General features: G+C 36.4%; 1 protein-coding gene and 1 pseudogene across 1 annotated transcript; one reads left to right on the top strand and one right to left on the bottom strand.

The window, feature by feature from the left end:
* Nucleotides 1-4,325: 4,325 nt before the first annotated feature.
* Nucleotides 4,326-20,855, top strand: LOC132277547 (calcium-binding allergen Ole e 8-like). The gene is made up of 2 exons (XM_059779397.1): nucleotides 4,326-4,550; nucleotides 20,595-20,855. Exons 1-2 carry the CDS (start codon nucleotides 4,326-4,328, stop codon nucleotides 20,853-20,855), a joined length of 486 nt encoding a protein of 161 aa, XP_059635380.1.
* Nucleotides 15,557-15,655, bottom strand: LOC132280319 (small nucleolar RNA R71; annotated as a pseudogene).
* Nucleotides 20,856-21,465: the final 610 nt, after the last annotated feature.

The following is a 21,465-nucleotide window of genomic DNA, read 5'->3' as shown; positions in this document are numbered from 1 at the left end:
ACTGGGATAGAAACGCTATGTATAATGATTCAAAGTTTGGAATTGACTTGCATGGGTAATTTTTTAACCACTCTAGGGCCACCCCTATCAAACTGGATGGGAATATTTTGCATATGAATGGATCATTGTGTGCTTCTAGTGTCATTTCCTGAGTATAATGGTTTAGGTACTGGAGAGGGTCTCTAGTTCCATTGAATTTGATGAACTTTGGCATTACGAATTTCTTGGGTCTCGCAACTCGTTCTATCTCATCGGTAAAAGGAGTCTTCACTATTGATGCAGTGAATTCCCTTGCCATGTCTTTAGGTGTTTGGGCCTTCAGCCCTTTGAAACGCTCATCCATTTCCTTTCAGAGCTTGGCGATAAAGTCACTCCCTGAAGAGGGTTGATCAATCGCTGGAACGCATACTTCCTTCCTGCGTAAATCAGCATCATCTAATGGATGGACCTTAGTGGTTCGAGGTTCTCCCAAAGTAGAGTTTCCAAGGATGCAAGATTCGCTTGCTGTGTCGTTGGCATCATCCAATGCTTCGTTCAGCTGTTGCCGTGGAACCCTCTGCTAGAGAGAAGGGTTATCTAGGATTATGTGACCTGGCTCCAGAGGAGGATTTTCGTTTTGCTATTTGGGCGGTGGGTCGATCTAAGGATCATTCCACCGAGCATCCCGTGAAGTCTTTCGTTTTCCTCACGCAGGGTGTTGATTTGCACCATGTTGGCTTCTTGAGCTTGTCTTAGTGCGTTAATCTGTTCAATACTGTCTTCATTGGCCTGTCGTAGGACGTTAAGATGCACTTGCATCTCTTCGCGTATTTTCTGCATGGTCTCTAGTTATCGCGGTTGTGCAGTGTCTGATCCTGCTGCCATTCTGGATTAAAATAGCATGCAAGTAATAGAAAATGGATTTTTTTGCATCGAATTCCTACAGACGACGCCAAAGTGTATGTGCAAATTTCTACACCCGAACACTTAAAGAAATAAATTAAGAATAAGTGTACAGAATATTGATGAGATATAGGCAATTTCTGAAGAGAAGAACAATGATAGGAATTCGATGATCTTTCATTCTTATTGAAAGATGTGGCGGAATTGACTCTCATCGCATCATGCTGTCTTTTGGCAGGAACAGATGATTTGACCATGTTCCACCTCATTGAACTTGCAGAGGTGTTTGTACCACTTGACGAAGTTGTAACCTTCTTATCACCTTTTGTGGTGGTATTGATGTCGTTTGTCACAACTACGATGTCCTTGGTGGTATTCTTGCTCTTCATCTGAATCTTGTTGAAAGCTATGAATTCTGATGATGAGAATTTGTTGAAGATTTAATGTAAAAGAAAGAGATGAGAGGCAAATGATGTCCCATCGGGCGTGCCAAAAATTTGTTCACACAAATTTCGTAATCTGTAAATAAAAGATAGAAATAGGGAACAAATAGAATTTTATTAATTTATGAAAATTGAGTACAATCCTCTGAGATATTCTTTACAAAATAAAGAACTTGTCCTCTTATTCGATCTCCTTTCTTGGTTGGATTTAAGGGCTATTGGAGCCTAATCTCTTGAATCGGGCTGTTTGACAATCTTCTTAAAGTATTTGTAGTTGAGGAAGATCGCCGATGATTGTTGATCGAGGGTTAACGAAGCTTGATCTCGAACAGTGTTTTTTAGTGATTCTTCAAACTTGTTGAATCACAGAGAAAAGAATGGCACGAGTTTGATGTGCTTGTTATTCTTTGTTGAAATTGGGAAGATTGGCATGGCTTTGGATTGGATGTGCTTGTTATTCTTCGTCTTCATAGAATTTGTTAAAGTTGTGGAAGACTGACACGGCTTTGGTTGTGCTTGTTGTTGATCACTGTTGAATTTTGACGAAGAACGGCACGATTTGATGTGCTTGTTGCTCTTCGCCTTTAGGTTTGGGTGTTGGAGATGAATATCGGCAGAACTTTTGTATTTCTCTTTAGAATTCTCTCTGGATTTCTGGCCTCTGGATTTTTGAGTCTTTCAGTTTCTCGACCCCTTTCCTCTTTCCTCCAGGCCTCTATTTATAGGCTTCTTCGATTAATAGGATGATGACACGCATCCTCTCCTGATAAGGACAAAATCATAACTGGGCTGGGCCGAGCCGGCTATATTGTGATGATTATCTATAAAATAATTATTCCAAATATATTTTATTAGGAATAATTATCTTTCTATTTAATCAACTAGGCTGGACTAATTAAATAATTTAAGTGGACCAAGTTTGGTCCAATTAAATAATTTAATTAGATATGAGCCTCATATTTAATGGGTCAATTTGTCAAAACAAAAGTGACCAAGTTTGGTCCAATTAAATAATTTAATTAAATATGAGCCCCATATTTAATGGGTCAATTTGTCAAAACAAAAGTCCATAAAATTTTAGTGTCTACACTTACCATCCTCAGACTGATAGACAGACTGAGAGAGTTAATCAGATAATGGAGGATATGTTTCGTTCTTGTGTCCTTGTTTTTAAGGGCAATTAGGAGGATTATTTGCCACTTGTGGAATTTGCATATAAAATAGCTTTCTAAAAACTATTGGTATGGCACCATTTGAGGCATTATATGGCCGACAGTGCATACCTCCTCTTTGTTGATTGGAGGTTGGAGAAAGCAGATTTTTTGGTCCGAAATTCATTAAGGATACCTCTGAGAAGATTGTTGTTATTTGTGATCACATGCGCACTACCAGAGTATGCAGAAGAGTTATGCAGATCGTTGTACTCACAGTTTAGAGTTTCAGGTTGGAGACCAGGTGTTGCTCAAAGTGTCTCCTATGAAGGGAGTAATACGTTTTGGGAAGAAAGAAAGTTAATTGTCACCGCGTTTTTTCGGTCCTTTTATGATTATAGATCGCATTGGAACTATAGCATATCGGTTAGCACTTCCGAACCATTTACATCATGTCCACAACGTGTTTCATGTTTCCATGTTGCGGAAAATCAGTCTCGTGTCCACAACGCGTTTCGTGTTTCCACGATGCTCTAAAATCACTCTTGTATTTATGTGTGTGTTCCAGAAATAAAGACAGAAAAATCATATTTAATTTTCTGCAAAATATCTCTTAGATAGGCTTTTAATAAATCAAAAGTTGTAATGCATAAGCCATACTAACCTAAATATAAATCAAGGTTTATATAGATTCTTCAAAGACTTAGATATGCATAGGAAAAGGTAAATTTTGTGCATAAGGCTTTTGGAAAAAATTCCAAACCAAATAGAAAGTTTAGGCAGAACAGGAAATTGAAAATCCTAAACTATATCAGCAAGTGGAACCGGTAGCCAATTTTGGAACCAATTCCCAAATGACAGAAAGCTTTCTTCAAAGTTAAGGTTCGTGAACCGATAGTAAAGGTTGGTACCCGTTCCCACATGACAAAATTGAAAGGGAAGGTTTAACAGTTTGTAATTTTTTTGTTTTGGAAACTTTGAAAAAATAAACCATATATTTATAGTATCCTAAGTGGGAAACAATTTCCTAAATGTTGTTCATACCTTTTTTGTAGATCTTAGTTTATCAAACTTGAACAACTTTTCAATTCCGCAGCCGATCTCGATCTTAGTCTGGTAACTTTAAAATTACAACTCGATTTGACTTGTTTTTAACACCGAAATTAGCCAAGTACAAAAATTATATCTCATACTTTCAACTGATTTTCTTTATGGATTATTTATCGGAGTGTTTTTTGGAAAACAAATTAAGCACGTACTGTCCACATAAAGTAACATCGGTATTGTAGTAGGGTCGAATCAAAATCTTACTCACTATAAGAACTATACTATCATGTAGCCTCAGTCTTTATCATTTTAGTTTTGATAGAATCTAAGATTTTTTTTTTGGTAAGGTAGAATCTAGGAATGTTATTATTATACTTATCAGAAACGCCGACCAACTCTTTTGAATGCACTTTTCAGAAAATGCATCCTATCATATGGGAGAGGAATTATTTTGTTATGGTAAATTGCAATCTTCTGACCAGATATTGTTGTAGCTTTAAGATATTCTTCTTGGATGAACTCTATAAAATATTCCATTCAATTAATAACTTCAATTTTTTATTTTTATCTGCGAGAAGCTAAGAAGTAGCTCACTTATTTCTTAATTTGCAGTCCTGGTACTAGTGGCCCTACTCATCAACACTTTATTCACCGAAAAGAGAAGAGAACAAACCCAAAAAAAAATAAAAAATTTATTGGGTTCTATTTGTTACAACTTTGTCACAACATAAGATGCTAGTTCTCATTTAATTTGTTCCCATCAACAGACAATAACTGAAACAAATATAGGTAAGAAAAGCTTATGTGGAGTATTAGGCGTGTAAGTGTTCCACTGTCTGAAGAGCAGATTAAGGGTCTTCTCAAAAGACATGACACCAACAGAGACGGCAAGCTTAGTAGGGAAGAACTGAAGGCTGCTTTCAAAACCCTAGGTTTGCATTTCAGCGGCTGGAGAGCTCAGCGTGCCCTTCGCCACGCGGATGCCAATGAAGATGGATTTATCAATGAAGAAGAGTTGAATGAGCTTGTAAAGTATGCTAATTCCAAATGGGGATTTATTATCAGCTAGACAATTTTATTTTATTTTTGTAATGGTAGGTCATTTATATGTGTTATGTAGCTACTTAGAATGAGGTCTCAAAGCTGCAGCTTTCTTGTGTAAAGGAAAAGCATGCAGAAGTAGTACTGTAAAAATGTTTTGCCAGTTTTTGTTGTGCAATTCAAAAGAATGTGTATAAAAGTTTAGTTATCTGGGGAAAAAAAAATTGTGTATTAAACTTTAATCACATTTAAACATGGACATTCTATGGTTATCAACAATTTATATTTAGTTATTACTATAATTAAATATGCCTACATGTCACCATGACAGCCATGGAGCCTATGCTTTAGGTTCAAGATTAAGGATATGTAGGGCGATCTGATTCTTGCCACTGGTAGGAGAAAAGAGTGATAAATTTTGGTTGATGACATCAATGTGGTTGAGGTACTCAAATGACATCACCAGTGAAGTGTGTCAAAAAATGTTAGGAACCAAAATCTATCTTATCTATTTAGATATTTATTTGGAACAATTAGATTTTACGACATGCCTATGCTCTTCCTCTTTATCTTTTCAATATTATTTTGGATTTGAAAGTGGAAACGGTGGGAGCATCCAAAGACAAACTTCAATGGACGCACTTTTTGAAAAATGCTTCTAGGAATAATGAAAGACTATGGGAAATCTCATGTTTACAGTGTTAGTTGAACTAGGCGGAATGATTGTGAAAAAATATTTTGATAAATACTTTAAGGGATTAAATAGGTTTAACTTGTTCTTTTATTTGTTTTTTGTTTATTTTAATTTTAGAAAAATAAAACTAAAACAACTCCCCACAAAAGAAAAATAAAGTACAAGTAAAGATAGAGTTAGAGATTGACACCGGGTCTTTAGAGTGGAAAACTTAATTTATTAGAAAATATCCAACCAACCTGGACAAAACCATGAAGATGTACTTTCGCAGTCTTGAGTGAAACGATTCACTATCTCGAAGCAAAGTATAATTGAATTTGTTTCAGGCACACACCTATTCTGCTCTACCAAGAACCTTTGGCTTTATGACTCCCTCGTGCAAACGCTCTAGACTTCATGTCAAGGAAAAGACACGAAATTGAAGAAGGAAAAACGATTTGTGGCTTTGAGGCGTGTAGTCACTTTCCTTAAGGTGTTATTTGCCCCACTCTAATTGAGTTTTCTATCGGGTTCCATAACAAAACAACTATAAATTTTTTACAATGGGTTTGAAGGCTCTATAAATAAAGATGGGTGTGAGAGGTTTAGAGAAAGATGAGACAAAAGACGTAACTTGTGCTAAAACATTGAGGAGGATACTACGGATCCTTGCCCTGGTTATGGCCCTGATCCTGAAGTTCCTAATACTCTTGCTTCTCCTCCTCAAACAAAGGCAACTGCTGCTCCTCTGTAGGTTGATGATGTCGCAGGAGATTATAATGCCTGTGCTCTACCCTCCTTTGTTGCCTTGTTCTTTAAATTAATCTTCTATATTTCCCATCTTTAACCATTCTGTTAACACAGAAAGATAGACATGAGTACTCATTTAACGGACGTAAAGGAATACAATGAGTCTTAAAACTTAGGCTCTAAATAAAATAATACACAACGTGGATGTCCTATAACGAAAGAACCCTAGAGACATTTGAACCTGAAGTGCTCTGATACCAACTGTGATAACCCCTAATTTTTCGAACGCGAGTTGATCAAGTCCTTGCCCAAGAACCGGGGGATATTGAACAATTAATAATAAACAAATATAGAATACAAATGGAATAAATAATAAAATAATTAATAACGCTGAAAAGGAAAACGAAATAATAATTTAATAATTTCTTATACCAGTCATAGAATAAATCCTATAAATCATCAAATGTAATAATCCTTAAGAATACAACTCGGGAATCTGCATAATGGATCCCTAATATATATTTCCCAAAATTGAAATAATATAGATAAATGTCTAAATAATGAATAATGAAGACATGAGTAGAATCCTACATTGACGACACCAGAAGAGTAATCTCTGCTCTGTACGAACAACCTCTAAGCTTGATACTGACGAGGACCTGGAAAATATAGCAAAGGTGGGTCAAAACCCACGAACAAGTCCTTTCTACAACAACCCAAATAGATACCTAATGAACGATACATTCCTAGCTAACTCATACAATATCTACATAGTCAATATATATATACACACACTAAAGACTCTCACTGGACTAAAGGGTAGACTCAACCGGATAGTGAATATCTCATGAAAAGCGCACATAAGGTGGTCGGTCACAAGTCCTCACTAGAGCACACACATCCCTATATCCAGTTACCCATCTCAATCGACAATATACGCCTCAGTCCTAACCACTGATCCCGAGATCTCAAGCCCGTATCATAACATAACTACTAATATAAACATTTAGCCATATCCTAACAATGACACAAATGCTTATAAACTACCATAACCATATCCTGACAATGGCACAGCCACAAATAAAATATTGTAACCATATCCTAACAATGACACAATAAAATAATATAGGCATATCCTTACAATGGCATAAATAAATGGAATCCAACTTAATAGCCGATCGACCTATACCCAACAATACTAAAAGTCATATCCTGAAAATGGTCCCACATAACAACAGAGGTAGATGATGCATAAGATCATATAATACAACCACGAGCATGATTAAAATCATTCTATCATATATTACAATTATTATAGCAATTAAACAATAATAAAACATGGGAATAACCTATAAATCATTAAAGTCCGTTTCATCACACCATAGCAACCATAGATACAACCATGGAACATTATGATATTTCACAAATTCAGCAACTAAGATGATTATTATCATAACTAATGCTAAAACATTTAAATTCCAAGTCCTAATAATTTAAATAATCAATTTACAACTTATTAGTTGATTTAATTATGCATTGTCATACATAGTCTAAGTTTCATGTCATATAATCCTCATAATACTGTTCCCGAGTCTGTATAACATGTTTAAGACCTTAATAAATCAATCCCGGGCCAATCGGAATACTTTCGAGGCAAAATCACGCATTAGGGCTCGAGCGCTGAACAACACTGAAACACTGTCCAAACAAGGCTTGAGCACTATTTCCTAAAAAAGCTCGCTTGAGCTCTGTAAACAGTGCTCGAGCCATGTTTCGTGGAAACATCTTGGGAGGTCCGTTCTAAATCCAGAAATTCGTCTTTAAGGATCCTGAAGCAAGCATCTATGTCCTAATTGTTGTTAAGCATTATTATTGAGCAAGTACACGTAATTCGCTTCATTAAAAAATAGATTTAAATCAAGATTTAGCAATTTCATTCAAAGTATACACATATATATACACACACATATACACCTCTGTTTTAGTCTGATTTAAACATGCTACCAGATTAATTCTTTCTAATCTAAGTCCCTAAAGTCATACTAAAGATATATAGAACACAATATCAAAGGTGAATAGTAGAATGATGAACTTGTCCTAGGTTTTTGGATCGGAAACCAAACTCATTTTTCTTTGTTATTCTTCTCCAATGCCGGCATGTTGGGATTTATATGCCCTGGCATGGCAAATTCCTATTTGGATTAAAATGACATATATTCCTGACATATTTGAAATATTTATGCTTTATACAATTGGTGAATTCAATGTATTATGTTTCGATTCATTATGGAATTGATAATATCCACTTGATTACAAGAGATATTTATATATGTATGTGATGGCGATCAATACATGAATATAAATAGTAATCATAAATAGTTTATAGTCGGTAATTATGGATGGACTCATTATTAACTAAGACTTGAACTGAATCTGCGTTAGGCTGAGATATATTGTGAGAGTCGTCGTATACAATTGTTCCCTATCACCGTCATAGCATTTGACTCTTAAGCATGAAAAAAGTATAAACTCTTTTTTAATTAGTAATTACTTTGATTTGTTCTGCAGAATCTTCGGAATCCTTACACCGGCACTTTGGGTAATTATGTAATTAATAGTTAGAGGGTTATATTTTCAATATTTGCATCATTGGTACTTATATTGATTTTGTATTCATTATGGTTGATCACAAAGTAAATTCGAAAGACTTCGTGTGTTTTTAAACAAAATGATTTATTATATATTTATTTATTTAAATTATTATTTTTGTCAAACAAATGTTTTATTGTGATCAAGCCAGAAATAATTAAAGGTACTAAAATAAATATATTAATTAAGTAGTCGGATTGATGGCTTTATTTATCCGATAACTAATTATGCATAGAGGGGTCAAAGTGCAACATTGACTTAGAAGTTATTTATTATTTAATTAGAGTTCAATTAATTTGTTTTAGTGGAGTAGAAATTAATTTATGAATTAATTGAATTGGGTCTATAGATCAGGCTAATTATTAATTTATTATAGCCAAGAGAATAATAAGCCCAAAGGATTCTCACTTATAGCCCAACTTGATATTGGAATCCTATTAGATTTAAGACATAGTAATTAGAGATTGAGAAAGATTTATTATTTCCTTTCCTTATCTTTATGTTACCTATATATATTACATGGTCCATGTATATTTTAGGGGGGACTTTTGGAAGAAAAAGGAATATATTTTCCCTGTCTAGAAATTTAGGGTTAGTGTTCTCATCTAATGGAGGCTCCCAACACCTAGTTTTCTAAGGTCATTCATGGAGGCTTATGGGTGATTCCTAATGGTAAAACCATTACCAAGAAGATGGAGATCCAAGGAGATGGCATCTAGTATAGGGATTTACAATAAGTGACAACATTCACTTTAGAGGAGAGATCTAAGGTTTACTCAAACCTTAATGTAAGTATTCAATCTATTAATTGAATGATACATTATATTTTATTTTTGCATAAAACTTGTCTTTATGTGATGAATTAAGATCTATGTATGAAAATCCCTCAAAAAGTTTTAAAAACTTGCACGTTTCCCAACAGTGGTATCAGAGCATGGTTTGATTCATTACTAGAGATCATGTTTTTTATGAAAATCATCATTCATGGATCCAAATTATATATGCATATATATATTTATTAATTTATGTTGATGTATGATTTAATATGTCGGTATATATTGATACATGATGATGTATGTATAATTGTAAACGATGATGATGTAATTTTATCTTTAAATGAATGTAATTAAGGCTTTGATTTAGCTATTTGAAAGTTGAATGATTTAATTTAATTTTTTTATTATATTTCAAGCGTAAATATTTTTTAAAGCCATGTAATCTTCATCAAAGGATGCTATGAAGCTTCAAGAAGGTCCAAAAGGGTTAAATTAGGCTTCAAGAATTTTTTGAAAAATTTTAAGATTTTTTCTTCAATTTTTTGGGCTTAATTTAATTTTCTGGAAATTTATTAAAAAAAAATTCTGTAATTTTCGGCATTTTTTCTGGCGGCCGAAACGTTGCTGCCAACGAGGGCATCGCCGGAATAATGGCGACTGATCCGGTGCGGCGCGCTCCACATGCGCGCGCACCAGCAGCCGTAGGATGAAGATCAAAGGTGAGATATGATCCTATGCAGCGCACCTACATAACTGATGGAGCACACCCAATCTAGAGGCCCGTGAAGCACACACGCCAATGCAAAAGGCGCCAGCCAGTGCATACCAGCACGTGGAAAGCACTGGCAACTCCCTCATGCGAGTGCCGGCGCATGGGAGCACATGATACGTGCCGCAACCTCTCTCCAACGCATGCAGGTGTGTGGGAGCGCGTGGCACGCGTTGGGAACCTTCACAAGCGCGTTTTGACGCGTCTGATGGTGCGTAGGGGCGTCCGATGGCATCTAATGGCGCGTAGGGTCGTGTTACAGCCTCCTGTAGGTGTACACAAGTTTTTGGAGGACCCTCGTGCAATAATTAGAGCATTTAAATGTTAAAAGCTAAATCCATTGCCCATTTAATTTGCTTTATCCGTCATTTATTTATGTATGTGATGCATGGAGTAATTAATTGCTAATTATTATTGTTCATGTATTGGATCCATGATTTTTATCTAAATGACTTGATTTATATTAATTAAATTATGAAAATTAATTGAATTTGATTACTAATTAATTATAGGGCACTTATTGGGAAACGAAAAATTATTTTTGAAAATTATTTTTAAAGTGTGCCTCAAATTAAATATTAGTGAATTACTTACAAGTCTAGATATTTTCAAATTTTAATTGGATTAAAATCAGGGCGTTTTGCATGCACGAAATCATGAATTAAAAACCCTAATTATAAATAATTAAAAATTGAGTGGAAGCGGGGATTTTTATACATTACTCCATGGCCTTCGTTATTATAACCATTGTAATTAGATGTTCAAAAATAAGGCCCTACACATGATTTGAAGAGTTTAAAAATTACAAGAATGGTTGTCTCATAAAAAGAAAAGTATTAAATGTTCATTGTAATTAGATCTTTTAAAATAACGCCTACGCATGATTTAAAGAGTCTAGATTATAATGACAAGATATTTAATGTTTTATTTTTCGTTGGGCAGTAATAACGTTACATACTCAATCTAAATTCAATCATGTTAGCTCCCCAACTGAGTGGTCTACAATAGGTGATTTTAGAAAGCCTACAGGAATTATTTCATATATATAGACAAGGCATTCTCTTATGAGATATGGAAATGATGGGATTTGCTCGCCAATAGCAATAATGAACTTTGCCAACCGAATAAATTATTGGCATATTAGTTATCCAATTTTTCATGCACAGTGGTTAAAGGGCCCACATATTATTTTAGTGAAAGTGCTCGCCTAATAGCAAATGAATCTCAAAATGAACTCCTCCATCAAGATAAGTTATTAACGTATTGATTGTGTGATTTATTATGCTACGAAGTTGAGGGACTCGCATTAATTAAAATGGATTGTTCTCCAATAGTGATACTGAACTCCGATTCTATTGAGATTTATTATACTATGTGGTTGACAAACTTATTTTAATTTTAAATATGCATGATGATATTAATAATTCACCTTGCATATAGTATGAATACATTTATATTCAGATTAATTATGTCTAATCCATTTAATCTACTTGTTAACATATTCAATGCAATTGGACCTTTTTTAATACGGACTGGAAAAGGAACTTAGATATTTTATTCGCAACGTAAGAGTACAAAATGTATTTACTACTCCTATACCTAATCCTCTTACTTTAAGATACCCAAGAGTACATTAATGCTTTTAATAAGTGAAATAAGGCAAATGATATGTCTTGGTGCAATATTCTAGAGTTTATCTCGAATACGCTCCAAAGCTAACATTTACATTATTTTATTTGCTTTAAGCATCATATTAAATCTTAATGAGATCTTTGGGTAAGATTAGATAGAGCGTATACCTAAGCACTATGTCAGATTTATATACCATCAATATAGCCTAAGGATCTCCAGTAAAAGATCAGATTTTGAAAAATGATTGTTTATTATTTAAAAATTAACTGGAGATCGATGGGGCTGACTAGGGTGGTAAGTTTCAAGTTAACGTGATTATTGCCTTGTTACAAAACTCGTTCAACTCTTTTAGAGTAAACTAAATAAAGAACCAGTTTGAGTTCACACTCACTGATATTCTTATAGAATTGGTAACATATTAAGGGATAATCAAAAGTATGGGCGTTCCTATCAGTCTAAACTAGTCTATACGATCTTCTTCTAGGCTCAAGTGGATGGGCAAAGGAAAATAAGAATGATGATAATAGGACTAGGCTAGCACAAAACATGGGTAGCCAAAAGGTTAAGGAAATAAGACAGTGTATGTTGAGGGCAAAGAAAACTATTTTCTATTGCGGCTAATGATGAGCGCTGAAAAGTGCGCATTTAAACCCCTTAAGCTTAGGTATTCTAGAACCTTTTTCTATCTTATTTTCCCGCTTTGTATTGATTTTATGTTATTTCCATTTTTAGGTACTTATCCTTAAAATAAGCTAACTCAGCCAAATAAGAGCAGAAATGAAGCAATTCTGGGATGAATCAAAGAAAGGAACAAAGTAGAGCAGAATGAAGCAAAAGGTGGAATTTCAGCAACTTTGATCGATCTCAAGAAAAGTTTAATCGATCTAACTTTCATCGATCTCAGCACTTCAAGATGGATCTGAGCCATGTTTGTCCCTATTCAAAGATCTCAAAGTTCGATCGATCCAACTTCATTCTCTGATCGATCGCACCATCTTGTCCTTACCCAAATGATTGATCTTATCCAGCTGTACCACCTTACCAACCACTTTTGTCCTTTTCCCAAAAATATCTTCAAAATATCTCAGATTTGTTTTTATCCAAAAAGGCCGCCATAAAGGATCGATCTAGCTTCAGTTCGATAGATCTCAGCCATGTTCAATCGATCCAAGGTCAAGATTCGATCGTTCGAACTTCCTCTAGTACGAAAAAGTTAAATTGCCAGCTCATAAAAAGTTATCCTCTATCCAATCATTGGGAGAATATTGGAGTACGTGCCAGATCATTTTTGGGTGTCACCCAACCTACCAAAAAGGAGGATTTGAGCAACTTTTGAGAGAGGATTCACATACAACCATAGAGGGAGATTTTTAGAGAATTCTTAGTAAGGAAACAAAGGAGAAGAAGAGGCTAGAGACACCATTGGAGGCTCTTCATCAACCAATGAGCAGATTTCTTCTATGGAGCTTGCCCTTGAGGGTTGGAAGACATCATCCGTGAGTGGCTAGACATCCTCTTGGGGCTAGAGTTAGCCCTAAGCATGCTTTCTACAACTTGATTTATGTATTTTTGAGGGGATTTGTATTGTGATACATGTTTTGACACTTTTATATATATAGATCTTGTTTATTCAATGATTTATGTGGTTTAATGCTTCCAATTAATCATTTCATTCTATCTATATGTCTATGTATGCTAGAATAGATATTTATGTGTTTGTCTATATTTGTTGTGTTATTGATGCATGTCTATGTGTATTAATGCTATATATTTAGAGATTGTCAAAATATAGTGCTTAATGAAATGCTCTTGTGATTTACTTGATGGTTCATACTCATTTCTTGATGGATTGTGCCTCTCCCTTAGTTTAATTAGTTAATTTCATGTCATTAGCTTAGTTATAGTGTAGTTGTTAAATGGGAGGACAATCCATGCTTGTTGTTTGATATTCCATGCTTTTGAATGCAAGTAGCATATGTCTCTAACCTTGTGATATGTTTGGATTGTTGAGCTTAATGAAAGGATTAATGGCTTAGTTTGATATATTGTGCTTTTCACTATGTTGCTTAGATAATATATGCTTAATTGGTCATCCTTGCTAATTGAAACAACCAAACACACACACACAAATATTGCAACATATATCTTCCCCTCATTAATCATTCATTAAAGGTGTAAAAAAGTATTCTTAGTGGTGATCTCTAAACCCCAAGATCTCTCTCTCTTCTTTTATTCTCTTTATTGCATTATTGTTTACTTTAGTTTAATTTGCATCTAGTGTAATTCAACCAACTAACCACTATTTTGATCACTCGACCTACTAACCCTAATCTTGATTCCTCAACCTAATACGACCCACCAATCCCTTGGGACGATCCCTACTTGCCTTAACTATATTTTTAGTGACAGGTAGTAGTGGAAATTTCTAAATGTAAAACTTGGCCACATTCATCATAGCTCTACACCAATATCTTTTGGTATCACGCAAACTGTTAGTGTTTCGGGAGTGACGACCCGGGATTCACACCAAGTTTTTGGCGCCGTTGCCGGGGAATGATTGAAGGCAACGTCATATTTGTCAAATCAATTAGGAATTAGTACTTTTTTGATCTTGTCTTCACTTTGTTTTCATTTTCATTTTGATTATTTATTGTGTTTGTTCTTGTTTGACAAGGAGTATTGAGCTAGGAAGCAAGCAAAGGAGCATTCAAGCAAAGGAGCTAAACAAAAGAAGGAAAAAGCTAAAAATCTAAAAATTTGCAAAGCTAAAATTGGAGTTGAAGTGCTAAAGGACCTTTGTGAGCTTTTTCTTACTCAACCCTTAGTTAAATCGTCGGCCCGCATGGAGGCTTGCATTTCAATGCTTAGATAAATCGTGAGCCCGCGTGGAGGCAATTTACTTTTCCTGCATATTATTGTTAATAGCATGGGAGTATGAGAACATTGTACGTGGAGGAAGTTTGTTGATTGTTGATTTATTGTGAAGTGTTTGTCATTATTGCTTGTTGTGTTGCATTCTATATGCATGGTCGTAGATCTTTGAGACCCATTCTTGTCCCTTTAAATTTTCATATTGAATCCGTTGTTCGAAACCCTAGGGGAAGAGGAAGTTCTAGTCAATCCATTTCGTCAATGGAAGTAAATAATGAGGACCATGTGGAGGACCTTGGTCACATAGACCAACAAGGCATCCTCCACCCCAATGTGCATCATGATAACATGCAAGTAGCATTTGGCATGCCGTGGCCATTCATTCACCAACCACAACAACAAGGCCAAGTCCCATTGGGAATGCCAAGGCCAATCTATGCTCCACCACCTCCCTATATTCAAGGCAATCAAGGTGCCCATGTTGCACCTCTAATTGCTAATCCTCCCCTTGCTTTAAGAGATCACTATGTGCCTAATGAATATAATGCACCCGCATGCATTCAATTGCCACCATTTAGAGTACACCACTATGACATCAAGCCACAAACCATACAGATGCTTCCTAATTATCATAGACTTCCAAGTTAAGAACCTTACAAGCATTTGGATGAGTTTCTTGAAATATGTTCCACCGTTAGATATACGGACATGCCAGAAGAGGTCTTAAGGCTTAAACTTTTTCCATTCACCCTCAAAGACAAGGCAAAATATTGGTTTAACAATCTTAGGCCTTTTTCAATAACTTTTTGGGCAGAAATGCAACAAGAGTTCTAAAAGAAGTACTATGACATTTTTAAGACCAATGCCATGAGAACTTCAATTAGGGAATTTTCACATAGGGATGGGGAAACATTTAATGAGGCATGTGAATGCTTTAATGAATTGCTTAGGAAGTGTCCACATCATGACATGCCCAAATGGCAATTAGTTCAATATTTCTTTGAGAGTTTATCGGATAATTACAAGGGCATGGTTGATGTTTCCATGGGTGGCTCTTACATTGATAGGCATAAGGATGACGTGTGGCGTCTTTATGAGAGCATGAGTGAAAATTCTTTACATCGAACTTTATCTTCGAAGAATGGTATAAATTCTAGTGGTAGGAAGAGTGTTGGCTTACATCAAGTCAACCACTCCAATGAAATTGTCACCAAGATGAAATCGTTATCTCAAAGGTTTGATCAATTTTTGGATCAACCAAAACTCATAAAATCAAGTATCTTCCTTCCCTAACCATTCTCATCATGCATCTAATGAGACATGGATGACTTGTTCAAGTGTTTTACATTCTACTTCCAATTGGACCCATGGACATGTGCAAAGTGAGCATCATTAACAAGTAAATGCAACATTAGTGAATCAAGGGAACAATCCTTATGGAAATCATTATAATCCTAGTTGGAGAAATCACCCGAACTTCTCTTGGAAAAGCTAAGGGGAGGGCTCAAACCCTTCCCAAAGTGGTTTTCAAGGAAAGTACATTCCACCTCCAATGCAAGGCCAAGGTTCCCAAGGTTTTAGATCATCATAACAATCACAAGGAAACCAATTTTCGAATTCTCATTTTCCCAGTCAATCATATTCCCAATGAAATGTTAGAAGTCCCACTTTTGAAGAGAAAGTTTTGATTGCTCTAGGCACTCTAGAGGCTAACACTCAATTGCTTCATTCTCATTCTCAATCCATTAGTAAGCTAGAAACCCAAGTAGGGCAAATAGCTAGCACTTTAAATGCAAGAGAGAAAGGAAAAATGCCTTTGAATGCCCCACAAAAGCAACAATGTGTTATGGAGACTCATTCCTCATTGGAAGGTCACACAATAGAGCATGTCAATGCGGTGACTACCTTGAGAAGTGGGAAGATTGTGGACAACCAAGTGGGTATGTCCAATGAAGAGAATGAACCGGTGCAACCACAAGTTGACACCCGTCCTATTTCTTATCTTATTCCTCCTTCATTGCATATGCATGATTTTTCAAATGAGAATATCTTGAAAAGTGATTTGAAAGGTGATTTTGAAATGAAAGATTTGCAACATGATTTCAAAACTTCTTGTGTTGAAGAGAATTTAAAGAAAAATTCTGAAAAGGTTTTTGAACCAAGAGCTCCATTTCCAGATGCCTTAAAAGGATCCATTACAATTGACAAGCAAAAGGCCAAAACAAATGAAATTATGGATGTGTTTAGGCAAGTGAAAGTCAATCTTCTACTTTTAGATGCAATCAAGCAAATTCCAGCTTATGCCAAATTCTTAAAAGACTTATGCACCCAAAAGAGGAAGAATAAAAGCCAAGCACCTAGAAAAATGGTCTTAACCGAGCAAGTAAGCTCAATTTTGCAACATAACACTCTTCAAAAGTTTAAGAACCCCGGTCCACCTACCACTTCATGCATCATTGGTAATCATATCATTAATTGGGCTCTCCTTGACCTAGGAGCAAATGTTAATCTTCTTCCATACTCGGTGTATGTCAAATTAGGCTTAGGAGACTTGAAACCGACGTCGGTGGTTTTACAACTTGCCAACCGATCAATCAAAAAGCCTAGGGGTATCATTGAGGATGTCTTGATTAAAATTGATAAATTCTTCTTTCCCGTTGATTTCGTTGTCATTGACACAAAATTGGTCCTAAATCCTAAGAGCCAAATTCCCGTTATCATTGGCCATCCCTTCTTGGCAACCGCGAATGCCAACATTAATTATAGAATGGGGATAAGGAAGATCTCATTTGGCCACATGAAGGTGAAGTTGAATATTTTCAATCTAACCCCCCAACTCATTTGACAAGCAAGAAGAGGTTAATGTTGTGGAGAAATGTCATGACCTTAAATGTGAAGGAATTGAGTTTTTGTGTGAGACCGACGTTTCAAAAAGTCCATCTTCAACCTTGAAGCCAAAGAAAGTTGTTTCAAAGTCTTGTTTTGAAAGGGCATGGAAGCCCAAAGATTGCATTGACCAAGGACCGAAAACTTCTCTTGAGCTTAATCCAATAAGTTGTCTAGGGAACCATTTGTTGGGTGGAGTTCAAAACACTTATCACCCCAACAAGGAGGGGATGCACTACAAGATGTTTGATCTAGGCTAAAAGAGCCCAACGTCAAGGTAGAGACGTTAAAGACTAGCAAAGGACATTTCGTAGGGTGTCAAAACCCTATTTCTCCCTCATTTCTATCTTATATTTCATTTCTTGCGAAGTCTAGATATTTGCTTTGAGTTCATATGCATTGCTGGGACTTGTGATTAGGATTGCATGAGCTTTCATGTTGGAATTGAGCATTTTGCATAAATTCGATCGATCTCTAAGGAGTATTCGATCGATCGAACTTCGACCTGCATCCAACACTTAGAAATTTTTTTGACCTGCATTCAACTTGCTTCCAAATCACCTCTCTATCCCATCGATCGAATTTGTTCTCAGATCGATCAGAAGTCCTTAGATCGATCCAAACTTTAATTTCGATCGATCTTCAGTTCCAACACTTAGACAAATTTTGAGCCTGCACAAACCTATATATTTCAGCTCTCTGTCTCATCGATTAAAGACATTCATAGATCGATCTAAACTTCTTTGATCGATCCAACTTTATCTTGGATAGATTTGCAGTTCCAACACTTAGAAAATTTTTGAACCTGCATCCAAAAGCCTCTCTATCTCATCGATCAAACATTTCTTCAATTATATGCATTCTTAATCGATCGAAAGTATTCTGAGATTGATCTTAGAGAGATCGATCTTTGTTCTTTGTTTTTCAATTTTGACTTTGTTTTGACTTTGTTTTAATTTCTTAATTTCAAAAATAGTATTTCATTGTTTATTTTTATAGTCATTTTTATTTTTATTTTCCAAAAGAATAAAAAAATTAAAAAAAATAAAAAATAAAAAATAATATATATATATATATATATATATATTTCAAAAAAAAAAAAAAAAATTCCTAAAAATATTTTTACATTTTATTTTATTTATTTTTACTTTTTTATTTTTCAAAAATCCCAAAAATACTTTGTCACTTAAGAGGAGAGATCGATGTCAGTTCGATCGATCTGAGGATTTAATTCGATCGATCGAACTAGCAAGGGAATGTTTTTAAAAATCGATTTAGGGTCATTCGATCGATTCCACAAGAATTGATCTCAAACCCTCATCTCACCCTTCGCCGCTGCATCCCAACTCTTCTCCATCTCCGACGAGATCTTCGGCGAGGTCCATCATGTTCGCTGCTCTCTCTCTCCTCCCGGATTTTGATTCGCATCTCACCCCCTTCGTACCTTCACTTCTCTCATGATTCTGGTGAGATCCGAATCCTACTCTTATGATTTCAAGCTTCGATTTGATGCACACATGCTTTAACTATTAGATCTATGTTGTTTTCATGATGCCTATCTCCATTGACGAAGCTTTGAGCTTTGTGTATATATGTGTATATATATGTATATATGTTTTTGAATTGTTTTGATTTGATTTGATTTTCGGAGTTATGGGCTGAATCCAGTGCCTAGGATTGATTTTGTTATGTTGATGGGCCCACAACCATGTTCGTGAAGGCCCCATGCCATCCATGTCATAGATCTGTGACTTTTCATTTTTTGTTACAGAGTTCAATCGATCGAACATATTTCTCTGATTGATCTGAGTGAGATCGATCTCACTTATTTTTAAGATCGATCGAACTTTTATCGATTTCTCATTCTTAAGATCGATCCAAGTGAGATTGATCTCATAACTTTTGTGATCAATCGAACTTTGAAGATTTGCAACACACACTTCATCCATCATATATTGTGTTTCATGCTATCTTATACATGCCCAATGCATGTGTTTTCCACATTGGATGCATTTCATACTTATTCCTTGTCACTTGCATAGATTCATGTTCTTTATCGATTTTGTCTATCTTATTTGACATACATGATTCTATGAACCGTGCTTTAATTCTTTATATCGGCACTGACTTCCCTTGCAAGTTTTCTTTTTCTTTTTGTAGGCCATGGCTAGGGTCAAAACTGTAGCTCGCGGACACTATCACTACAGGGGCAGGTAGAGTTTGGATGACGAAGCAGGTCCATCTCATGCCCAGGACTCCATTCAGGAGGAACCATCAAAGCCCACTCCACCTCAGTCTCCCTTATCTGATAGCAGACTATAGTCTTCAGCCGAGGCATCTTCTTCACAGGCTAATGCTGAGGCTGAGCACATACCATCTCTATCACCACCGCCAGCTCAGCCAGCCCAGCAGTTAGACCGGCCATTACATAGATACTCACGCCTTCGAGTGGCGCACGAGTTGGTCTTCGATACAGACTTCTTTTCCCAATCAGTACTTACCCGATCAGCATATGATGATATATTATGGAGGGGCCTTGCAGCCATTCTTGCCCCTATCACATACCTGGTGTACCCGAGTAACACGGCGGAGCTGAGGACCACTATTGATGGTCATTTAATCTCTATTATAGTGGATACATTATCCAGATCTTGCCACTGTCCACATGTCTGCCCTCTAGAGCTATAGGACACATATCCCACTCTTTACAGGCCTACATATGCAGACGTGGCAGTTTTTCTCACAGGTCACTATGCCGGTGGCGAGACCTTCGCCACCCGGACTTATCTGCTAGACGGCCTGTGGTTTTTTGATTCGGTGCTATATCGAAATATTTTCATGGCAGGCCATAAGACACAGAGGCGCGTCGACTATCTTACAGCTCTATACACCTTCTATACAGGGCACTGGCTGTCCATTCCTGTGCTCATCTGGAGCGTCATGATGAAGTTATATGTCGACCACATTAGCAAGGCCAAGCCCAAAAGGGCTAAGTATCTCCCATTCGGCCATCTCATCACACAGATTCTACGTGATCAGCTCTATCCCTTCCAGCCACAGGAGAAGACTGAGTCTGGGGCTTATTCATTCAAGAATAAGGACTGGGATAAGAGCTACAACGCTCTTATCAAGAGTCTCCGGGATGACGCTGCCGAGGCAGCTGAGGATCTTGAGGTAGAGGAGATGGCAGCAGCAGCAGACCCGGCAGCGGACGACGTTGCAGTCGATCCGGCTGCCGTACACAAGGATATTGATTTGGAGCAGCCTACAGAGGACCCAGAGTAGCACTCTCCAGTTGGGTCACCCGTTCACGATAAGGAGCAGGCTCAAGATCATCATTCTTCCGATCCAGCCACACCTGAGGCTCCTGCTCACATACCTGACTTCAAACTCTGGAGGACGCCGTGGTATCTATCCGCGCAGAGACTGTCTCCATTAGAGCTGACATTGCTTCCCTCCTTACGGATGTCATGACCGCATTCAGAGATCTATCTAGAGACATTAGTGGAGCGCGACCTGCACGTCCTATCTCTTCTTCATGATTTCCATATCTTCTTACTCTTCTTATATATCTGTGATATTTGCATATTTTTTATACTGTTATATTATTTTTGCAGCCGTGTCTGTCAGCTTTGATACTGGATGTACTGTACTTTATTTTTGGTTTATATATGTTTTCTTTATGGATGTTCTACTTTCATATTCTTATATCTATCTGTTTGACTCCATCAGGTGCATCCCAGTGACATCAGTGAGAGAGAGTACTGCCCAAGATTTTCAGGACCACCCTTATCCCTCTTTCACTACTTTATTTGACTATCCCATTTACACTTGCATGTCCACTGTGCACTGTTATTATCCCTTTTGTTATCTGATAAGTTTTATCTAAGTGCCA

Source organism: Cornus florida, unplaced genomic scaffold (genome assembly GCF_030987335.1).
Source record: "Cornus florida cultivar Cherokee Brave unplaced genomic scaffold, ASM3098733v1 CherokeeBrave_3.0.0_Hap2_Chr10, whole genome shotgun sequence".
In the NCBI taxonomy this organism is placed as follows: domain Eukaryota; kingdom Viridiplantae; phylum Streptophyta; class Magnoliopsida; order Cornales; family Cornaceae; genus Cornus; species Cornus florida.
The sequence above is the reverse complement of the archived record's forward strand: the minus strand, read 5'-3'. Positions and strand labels throughout refer to the sequence as shown.

Excerpts from the sequence above, each read along its gene's own strand:
- LOC132277547 (XM_059779397.1), top strand. The coding sequence starts at position 4,326 with ATGTGGAGTATTAGGCGTGTAAGTGTTCCACTGTCTGAAGAGCAGATT. Across the intron at positions 4,551-20,594 it reads AAGAAGAGTTGAATGAGCTT|ATTCTACGTGATCAGCTCTA; the intron begins GTAAAGTATGCT and ends CTCATCACACAG.